General features: G+C 32.1%; 1 protein-coding gene across 1 annotated transcript in view; it reads left to right on the plus strand.

Moving 5' to 3' along the window:
* The window catches only part of LOC124369005 (pyruvate dehydrogenase E1 component subunit beta, mitochondrial-like), a 28437-nt gene extending 17984 nt beyond the window's left edge, over nt 1-10453 (plus strand). Inside the window, exons 4-8 of the mRNA XM_046826611.1 lie at nt 801-908; nt 2682-2789; nt 4292-4472; nt 5762-5995; nt 7536-10453. Coding sequence (XP_046682567.1) covers nt 801-908; nt 2682-2789; nt 4292-4472; nt 5762-5995; nt 7536-7684 — 780 coding nt within the window. The 3' untranslated portion in view covers nt 7685-10453. The remainder of the gene's footprint in view (nt 1-800; nt 909-2681; nt 2790-4291; nt 4473-5761; nt 5996-7535) is intronic.
* The last annotated feature ends 311 nt before the right edge of the window (nt 10454-10764 follow it).

Here is a 10764-nt window from a genome sequence, read left to right on the forward strand (position 1 = left end):
CTTTGCAAGAGACTTCAATGAGCTGTAATCAGTGTACAGTTATACAGGGGCTTTTCAGAAAGTAACAGACGTTTTGAAATAAAAAATTGACATAGTGAAAGAAAATACTTGTGTAATATACATTTGAAAGCTACATGCCTACGCTATTTTTCAGTCTAATTCCTATTTAAATTGAGGCACTTTTTAACATCAAAGGTTTATTACCATGTTTACTGTACTCTTCAAAGCTGCAGCAAGCCTTTGTTATTAGTGATCTTCTTCAGTTTAGAAACCACCTGACACAAAGTTTGTGGTAGCCAAGTTTTCTCCACACAATATTATAAAGTAAACTTGTGAAATTTGGAAGAAATGTTCTGAAAGTTCAGTGATTGTGAAACAGCGATTTCTAAGGAATTTTTTCTTTAAATTTCGTCAATAAGTCTTCAGTAACCAAGCAAGACAATACTCTTCGTGACTATTGGTGCAGCTAATTTAAAAAATCAATATACCATTGCCTCATCCTGCTTTCACTCATCATTCTACTCCCATAAACGTCACAAATTTTGCAATGGATTTCAATTTATTTGTAGTTTTTTCCAAACAAGAGTCTAATCACAGACATACTTCACAAGTGGCAGAATTTTCAGTTGCAGCACACATTACAAGTAGTCACAGTTAAAAAAGGAATATTTAACCCAAGGTGGAGGTTCCAAACGTCTAGTACTTTCTGGATAACTCTCATAGTAGCTAAGACAAATCATTGTATGTGATCTATGATGGAGTTAGAGTTTAAATATTATTAATCGTTTTCTTATTTCCAGGCTGGACTCAGGCCAATTTGTGAGTTTATGACATTCAACTTCTCGATGCAAGCTATAGACCAAGTCATCAACTCAGCTGCTAAGACATTTTATATGTCTGCTGGCTCCGTAAGTTAACGTCTGCTAGCACACTATAAGATAATGTTTAAATAATTATGTGCATTGTTATAAACACTATAAGTTCACATGTCAATTTTTAAATTTAATGCTTTGACTACCACACATTCATCCTGTTAACCCATTCGTGACTGAATAAATTAATATAATTTTTGGACTACAGAACTGGATATTTTCCATGCTTTCGTGTAAGATTAGCTGCACTTTGCATAACACTTACTGTATAACATGGTATGAATATTATAAATTTACCTCAGCTATTCCTTGTTATTGTATGAACACAAAATGTTAGTTTTTTTAAATATGCATATATTTACACTATTTACAAATTTTTATTATACTTCTTTAGAAGTTGGTTTGGGTGTGAAACACCTCAAAACATGTTTCCAGATGAAGTGGAACATGACACTTTTTACATTGTTACACTGTTTCACTTCTTTTCCCCTGTGAGGCACAAACTTTACATTTTCTTGAGGGCCTGGCTTTGGTGGTTGGAGGTATCTTTTCAATAAAATGCCCCCAAAACTTTCCTTGAAGGCGCAGTGGTGATTCTCCACAAGCGGGAGGCCTACCAAAGGGTTACCTGAAAAAAAAAAAGGTTTCGTCACAGAAGTGACTGAACACATCTGATTTAGTGCAGTTTTCTCCTAACTGCCTCGAAATGATAGGATTTATTCCATGATTGCCGGGAAAACGCATTGTACTAACAGTATTTGGTCCAACACTCCACGCAAAATCACAAGGCCTAGCCGGTGGGTTATCGTCACTTTCATTATCACTGCTGTCACCGTTTGTACCATCAGACATTTCATGATTTTCATGTATCATGTCATCTTGTTCACTGTCACTTTCCTCATCACCACTTTCATCTAAAACATTAGCAACGTAAGCCGCAAAATCATCTGAATTTACGGTCACGAGACGCCATCTTGGCTGTTTACAAACGAAAGAAAGCTGTTTTGCCAAGATGATTTGAGGCAATATCAGATGATTTTCAGCAACGAAGAAGAAGAAAAACATAGACTAGAATATTGAGAACAAAATATGCAGCAAATGTAAATTCCTCTGCGATCTATCGGCAATATATTCAACTACGTCGATGTTGTGTCTAGCAGGCGTCTTTAGTCGTTGGGCCGCGCGAAGTGAAGGACGGAAACTGCCCGTCCAATGTCTTGAATGGGTTAAATCAAAAGTCATACTAACTGTCAGGTGTTTTATTATTTTTAATTCTTTTTATTTGTATTAATGAAAATTACAATAATCTGACCGTAATATTGGATGTAATGTAGTTGTTGCATGAAATATCAACCACAACCTGGTGTATAAATAAAGGACTATATCAATAAATGTATCAAAATACTTCTAAAGGAATATGTGCTTCTGTAGGGTCCGTTTGTAAAAGTAAAATTGAACTTGGATAATTTGAAAATCAAGAAACCAATAAAAAATGTCTAATTATCCAAGATTTTGACTTATGAAGATTTATTACATCTATAGAAATGTCAAAAAACGAAAGAAAAATTTTAACTATCCAAAATTAATAATTAAAAATTTTTGAGCTATCCAAGTTATCATTATCTTTATTTCTACCATTCATTAATGTATAATATCATTTATAATTTAACATTAACAATTTGAACACAAACTTATGTCTACTGTTGGTGTTGGTATTTATTTATTTTTTAATACAAAGCTGTTTGTAAAGTAAAAATAGTCTATAAGTTGATACATATTTTGGGAGTTCAAATGTGGTGTTTGATGCAGGTAAATGTCCCCATTGTTTTTCGAGGTCCTAACGGGGCAGCAGCAGGAGTGGCTGCTCAACATTCCCAGTGTTTTGGAGCATGGTATAGTCATTGCCCTGGCCTGAAGGTAAGCCTTCCCTTGTCAGATATTTTGTACACATTTAGTATATTATATAAAAACACTTCCTCAAAGATTGCTGAATAAATTCACATGTTAAAGAGAAACATGTAGAACTTAATAATAAGCTAAAGGTTCTTAAATTTCTAATGAAAAGTTAAAGGTGTGTCAGAAGATAATATATATGTAATAAACACAATTTGGAGCTATTACAGTTAAGAATTTCAAACTGATCCCACATAACGTAGGTATGGTGGTAAGGACTGATTCAATATGAATATTGAGTTAGCTCCATCTATAGTATACCTCTTGATACTTAAACTCATTAGACATTTTTTAATCTTTATAAATTGGATTGTGAAATTTAAAATTACATGATGTAGTTTTAAAATGGTATTGATATAGACAATAATTATTAGTACCTTATAAGATTGTTAAAATATAACAATAAGTGGCTTTAAACACAAATTAGCCTAAGAATACAAAAATAGACCTGTTATTGATAGAGTATTTACTCTGGTTGTGTCACATGTAAAAAATTAGGGGAAAATAATTTATAAAACTTTTCTCCGAGCAAATAAAAAATGGCCTTTTTATAAAAATCTAATATCAGTGATATTGGTAACAAACTTTGAGATAATATATCAAGTGAAAAAGTTATTACTGCAGTATTAACTTTAATGGGTTGGTCTAATTTAAATCTGATAGCTAAGCATAGACATCAGCAATACATATTTATATAATACAATATGACTGCATATGTGGCTATGTAATTAACTTTATGTTACAGATGTATTTTATTTTTTTATGTTATAAAATAAATTTAAAATAATTATAACAATATTTGTTTTGTGATTATTTACTAAAGTACAATGGAAATAATACCTATTGGTTATCATCAAATAGTATACAGGTAAAATCAGAGCCTGTTGCTGAAAAGAACAACATATAGTTTATTTATGTACATGGTCAGATGTGCAGATACTCATTTTGTCTGTGCCACCAATCTCATAAGTGATTAAATCTACAGGAAAGTTTAGAAGGGGAACTTAGTCTATTTTTTAGTGACAATTATAAATGTGACTTTAGAATTTCAAAATTTGGTAGAGGTATTTCTTGGTTTGGAATCTCACTTATGAGTCTCTAAAGGCTTAGCAAGCATAGTCCTTGGGGAGTTATGTCTCTCCTATCTTTTCACGCTGGTAGAGGCTGGCAAATCTCCCCTTCTTCTAAGGTTTCATTGCATAGATGATTTCATTGCACTGTCTCCCACCTTCATGGTGTATATTCCAGGGGATCTCAGCAGGATCTCCATTCACCCCATCCGACCTGAATATCCTGTTTTTCTGGAAAGCGCACAGGAAAATGCTTTAGTTTTAAGCACTTGTTTTCTCGTTGTTCTTTACCTGGAGGGGGGAATTTGATAAAGCTGTGGAACTCATTGTGTGTTTACAGTTAAAAATAGTTTAAGAGAAAGTACACAATTCTATTGATTGTTGGTTGCTGACCAGGTAATTTCACCATACAACTCTGAGGACTGCAAGGGGCTACTGAAAGCTGCCATCAGGGACCCTGACCCTGTGGTGTTCCTTGAAAATGAGATTCTGTATGGCGCTCAATATCCTATGTCTGATGAAGCTCTTTCAAAAGACTTTGTGCTTCCCATTGGAAAAGCCAAAATAGAACGACCAGGTAATTTATAATTGAAGACAGTGAAGTTTGGTACATTTAAAGTTTAAATGCCATATCCTGGAAGTTCTTCAATACTGCTGTTAAGAAAATGAAAGTTCACAAATATTTCTGTTGTCAGCACAGTACTTTTTGACATAAACGACAACCTCATTACTAATTATTCATGTTCACAAGGAAGATTCTTATTCATAGAAAGAAGTCATGTTTATGTCCCACCATTTCCATTCTAGTAACGTAGTCTCTGTATTTTCTGTAATAATGTTTGTAAGTCTGCTATGTCTGTTCGCAGACAACAGCTGATCACTGCATTGCAATGTGCAAGAATTACTAATCACTATAGTGTGTTTTTATCATACTGTGTGTGTGGAAAACTTTTGATAATCCAAACTGACAAATTATCCTAGTTTTGTAAATAATAATTGGCTAGCAGTTTTTCAGAGTTTTATGGTAATAAATTAATAGAAAATCAAATTCAAATTTATAATTTATTTAAATAGAAAATAATTTTATTTATTAAGACATATATACAGTAATGTACATTGAATGGTGTCACGAATTTATGATTGACAGTTACTAATTTATTGGCTACATGACAATAAATGGTTATTAACACGAGAACGAATTTGAAGTTAAAATACAGTAACAGCCTGTTTGAGATTGTTGGTTGACCATCACTAAGTAGTGATTAATTTTATTCCTTTTGTTTATTATAATAAATGAATAAAATATTGTCTTATTGTAACAACTTCAGTGGTTTTCAGTCAGATATAAAACTAATTCTAAAACAGCCAGGAATAAAGTTGAACTGATAAAGTTTCTGATATTAAAAATTGGCACTCTCCCATATTTGTCCTCTCCTCATTTCTACATCCATACACCCACAAAACATTGTTCTGTTTGTGCATACATCATCAACAAGTATCCATTGGAAGATTACTATATTACTTCTTGCACTTATATAGGCTAATTTCAAGTTCACATATATAAATCAGTACATTGAAAACAACTAAGCCGTATTTTCAGTACAACTCGTTATGGAGACATCTTTATGGTGCTCTACTGCAACTTGTCAGAAAGTTTTTCTCTCAACCTCAACTTTTAAAAACCCTCAACCTGTAAAATAAAACATTCTTTACTTTATGAAATTTCTTTACTATCTGTACTCAAACACCCATCGGTAACCTTATTTTATAGACATTTTGTAAGAAATAAGTATTAAATTGCTAAATACTTTATAAAAAGAATTCTGTTTAGACGAAATTTCTGAATAACCGAGAGTTAATTTTTAGGGAAGCACATAACATTAGTAGCTCACTCTAAAGCTGTGGAGACCAGTTTGGATGCAGCCAAGGAGTTAGCGGGCCAGGGCATCGAAGCTGAAGTGATCAACCTGAGATCTCTGCGACCTCTAGACATCGAAACTATTGGCAAATCGGTCATGAAAACTAACCATCTGATCACAGTAGAGCAGGGCTGGCCTCAGTGTGGCATGGGTTCCGAGATCTGTGCTAGGATTATGGAGAGTAAGTATATGATAAGAGCTTGTTACTTTTTTGAAATGTAACGGACATTGATAACCAGTGTTTTTTTATGTCCATATCTGTAGCTATCTCAGGTATACAGAATTTGGGTAAAAATACTGTGATGGTAAAAAATCAAATTTTGGATTTCAGTAATATTTGGAATCATTAAATAAATAAGTGGTTTTCTCACTTATTCATGTTTGTAAGGCCACATATTCGTTCACTGTGTGTGTGTGTAAGCATCAACTGTGACCTAACAGATAAGCCATTTTCAACTGTTGGCATAAAATATAGTTAGTAAATAGCCAGATATATTTAATTTTTTGACCAGGTAGCTGACTCGCTATGTCAGTAATGATAAACTCATAACTGGCAGCAGGCGGGCTCACGAAAACTTATGTGTGATTTTTATTAAATGTTTCTATTTATAGCCCATCGGTTCCTTAGTAAAATTGGCCAAAGTGCATTGTTCTAAAAATTCTCATTCAAACAGTATAAAGGATTGAATATTTTATTTTAACTAAAATACAAAGGAAATTGTTATGGAGCAGTTTGGTGTCATCTTGTAAGCCTTAATCTATTTGTAGGCGTTTTGTGTTTGTAATTGTTCTAGACTTCTTTACCCTCACTGTATTTTGAGCTGCTCACACAGCAGCTTTGGTTGTTGCAGCCAGTATGTATACCAATATTGCTGTATATGCCTATTTGAAATAGCTAGTTGGTGGGTAACTACATTAAAAATTGTTTATGGGTCAATACAAACAATTTAATTCTATAATATTACAGTAACATTGAGGTTTACATAGCAAGTTGTAAGTTTGTAATCTCTATATTTTTGTCTCTGAATTTGAATTTCATGTTTATGTCAAAGTACAACTGCCATCAAACGCAATAAAAAATTTGCTTTAGAAGAACCGAAATTTGGTTTTCGATATTTTTTTCTTTTAGATAGCAGTAATCCCTATAATATGAAAGTACAGTAAACAATGTACAGGTTGTTCCGTAGCAACACAGTAATGCTGCAAGAGCTTGCATCTGCGAAGTTTTGGCTTAAGATAAGAAATTGTTTTCAGTGCATCTGCTGTAATGTGCTGAAGAAGATAAAATAATAACAGAAATAGAGTATTGAATTTCAGTAGCCTTACAGTGGCTATGCCATTTGATGAAGGTTGTATATTTATAGAGAATTTTACTATTGTCATACTATTAAGTCCTAAGTTAGTGATAAATACAGATATTAAATACCCAAAAAGGGTATTTTTAGTTTTTGAGCATAACATATTTTGTTGTTTTATGAGGTATTGAGCAAACAATAATTAAAACATAGTCATTTGATGTCTTGAATTGCTAATTGAAATTAGCAACAATATTTATCCTTACAAATTAAAAGAATTTGGTACAATTAAGCTTTTGATAAATTGACAAAAGATGTAAACTCTGTATTTTCTTTGTGAATCTAGTCTCTATCTCCCACCCCTCACTCTCTATCTCTGTTGCTCTCTCCCTGTCTCTTTAATTTAAGGTTGGGCCTTCATTACAGGTGAAGTTTTCTACCACCTGGACTCACCTGTTATTCGAGTGACGGGAGTGGACATTCCCATGCCCTACACGAAGAGTCTGGAGATTGCCGCCCTGCCCCAGCCATCCGATATTGTAACTGCTACGAAGAAGGTGCTCGGAGTGAAATGATAGATGAAACTGAATCAGTAGGTTAATATTTCTGGAAGGTCTGAATAGTGAAAAAAAATTGTAGTCACTCAAAATTACAACAAGTTATAACGCCTAACTTGCCCTTTCCTAAAGATCAAATTGGCTAATTGATAGCCAGAATACTTACTTTAATTTTGTTAATCGCCTTATTTTCGAAAGGACACGTTAGTAGTGCTGATGTACTAATTTTGTTTGTTTTTTTATTGTTTATTTAACATTGAAACAAAAAACCTTAAAAATATTGTATGGCCATACCAACAACTTCACGTCGAAAAACTTCTAAATCATAATAAGCTTACATAATCATCACTAAGGTGTACATTTTTATAAAGAGCTTTGTATTAAATACCTTCAAAAGAAATAATTTAGTAAACATATGTTCCTTATTGTTCTCCAAAATGTCTCAAATTGAATTGAAAAATAATTTAAATTTAAATACAAAGCAAAATTTTATGCAATTAGTATTTAAGTGAATCAGGTAGTATCTACTATTGCTTTTGAAAGGTTAAAAATGTAGTCTGTAGGTTGCCGAGCGGAACACTGCCATTTGATTTGTGACATTGGTAACTTAATACGAAGCTTTATCATTCTTATATTTTTATTTATAGCAATATAATATGCATTATGTAAAATGTATTTTAATTTTTAAGAAAACTGTTGTTGTGTAGGGTGAAGATAGTATTTGTGAATACATTCTATCTATTGCCATTGTTACCAAAATATTCAACATAATACTCAACTTTAAGAATTATTATATTTTATGCTATGAAGAGAATTGTACAAAATTATGTGGATTACAGTACAAACATATTAATAATTTTGTGTTCTAAACACATTTATTAAAAGGTTGTTACTATTCTTTATTGTTAGGTATCTGTTTATAACAGTGTCTATAAAATTGTATATAGGTGTTTGCTTTTATTTTTTTTATCCTATGAAATATGAATAATATTTTGTCTCCAAACTGTTCATAATTATTTTTTGTTTGATATTCCCTGTAGAAAAATTACTTTCAACTATCTCTTTTATTATGTTTGGATGGATATAATCCATTTTTGCTTTTCTTTTATTGTGATAATTTCCTTATACAAGTTGATCATTTATTTATTTATGTACTGTATTCTAATTTATTTAAATTAAGTTAATTAATTATCAGTTAATATATGTTTTGTTCATTGTTTATCAATATTTATATCCATTCACCATTTCTCCGGGGACTAGTTTTCTTCAATAATTGGTGAATTTTAAGTTTGATTTTTAGCAATACTTTTGACCTCTGGTTATTTACCTAGTTTTGGATGTTGTCATCAATTGCTATAGTTTAGTGGTGACTCCTTATTTTACCCCTGAGCTGGTTATTCAGAGGGGGTGGAATTGGCCATGTCATGTCAGTGACATGGTTTGTGATTCATTCCTAGCTTGTATTGAAGAGAAGCATTTAAAATCATTCACTCTTACCACTAACCTGAACATTCAGTCATGTGTGTGGGTCGTACTAATGTATAGTTTAGTGTACTACTTTTAAATGTGTAAATTGATGCATTCTTGAACTGGTATCACAGAATGAGTTGACAAAACAAATAATTTTGATCAGATTAATTACAAATTATAATTGGGATCACATTTTTGGCTCACACACACACACAAAGAACATTTGAGCGTTTGTTTCTCCCTTGTGTCGTTAATTTGTGCAAGTCCCCAAAAGAGAGATGAAGTACTTATTACTATCGCTTTATTCACCATTTTTAAGATTTAGTCATGTCTGATGATCACTCATCCATGTTCAGTTGAATATCTAGAGGTCCACTGTATTGAATCTTTCTGTCTAATCCGTGTTGTCTGTATTATACATTTTGGATTGCCAATTATTTGGCAACATAATATATTAAATTTTTCAACTTTGTTCAATAGCTTATGTGGTAAATTGTAACCATTATTATTCAAAGTCATTACGTTTCAATCGTAGTCACTTAAGTGTAATAAACTTGAAAGTTCCAGCTTTGGACCCTAAAAGTTAGTACTATTTCTTGGATAAGCTAAACAATATATTTGGAAGTGGTAGATCCGGACAGATTATTAAGTTTTGATCTATTAATGGGATATTATTAGTGTAGCTTACTCTATAAAGTATTGTTAAAATTTATTGTAAAATTTGTAGCTATGCGCAACCCAAGAGTGTACAGTTTCAATCAATCTTATATTATTATAAAACATGTTAAAATATTATGACAAGGTCAAGAATCTCATTTACACTTGGACTTGTGTACCTATGTGACTTAGACCACAGTCTGACAGATTTAAGAATGTAGTCTGAATGCAGTAAAGCAAGTTTTAATTTGAATAAATTGCTTTAAAACTCATATACTTTAACATTTTTTAAACAAGAGCTGTATTCTTATCAGCATACATTAAAAACATAATTTACCATTCCAAGTATTGAAACACAGTGTAACATAGGATGAAACCAGACAGTCAAACCGGAATATTCTATTAGCCTATGTATCCTTGCTCATTTATTAAATTAACATGTTCTATAAACATGGATTCAAACTTTTGCTTTGGATATTTAAAATTAAGTAGTTAATTATGTGTATTGTTCTGTTATCGTGCATTTTCATTTAAGTGTCAGTCTGTTCTACTCGACCTTCCTCCAATCGTACGTTATCTTCTGTATATTTGTGTACATTTCTACAGGGTTCTTGTTGATTTTGCAAATTAAATTTGTATATAAAGCATTGTTGTTGAAAAGCAGATTTCTTATTTTCCTTATGTTCAGTTCACCTACCACTAAAAAACTACAGATGGCTTTATTCCAGTTGTGATTTGATCCACAGCTAATGTGACATATTACACTATTAAATAAATATGTCTAGTGTACATAAGTTTAGTTCATTGAGATAGAATAATATAGAAGAATAAGAAGAAAAAGTGTTTTATTTAAAACAAAATAGTTGAATAATCTGGTGCCAAGCATGGAACCAAATATAAACAAACACACTACAGCAATGACGTATGGGCCGTCTGCTGGGTTGGCTATTACAATGTGAAAAGTTCCAGTA

The sequence above is a fragment of the Homalodisca vitripennis genome, chromosome X, assembly GCF_021130785.1.
Source record: "Homalodisca vitripennis isolate AUS2020 chromosome X, UT_GWSS_2.1, whole genome shotgun sequence".
Taxonomy (NCBI): domain Eukaryota; kingdom Metazoa; phylum Arthropoda; class Insecta; order Hemiptera; family Cicadellidae; genus Homalodisca; species Homalodisca vitripennis.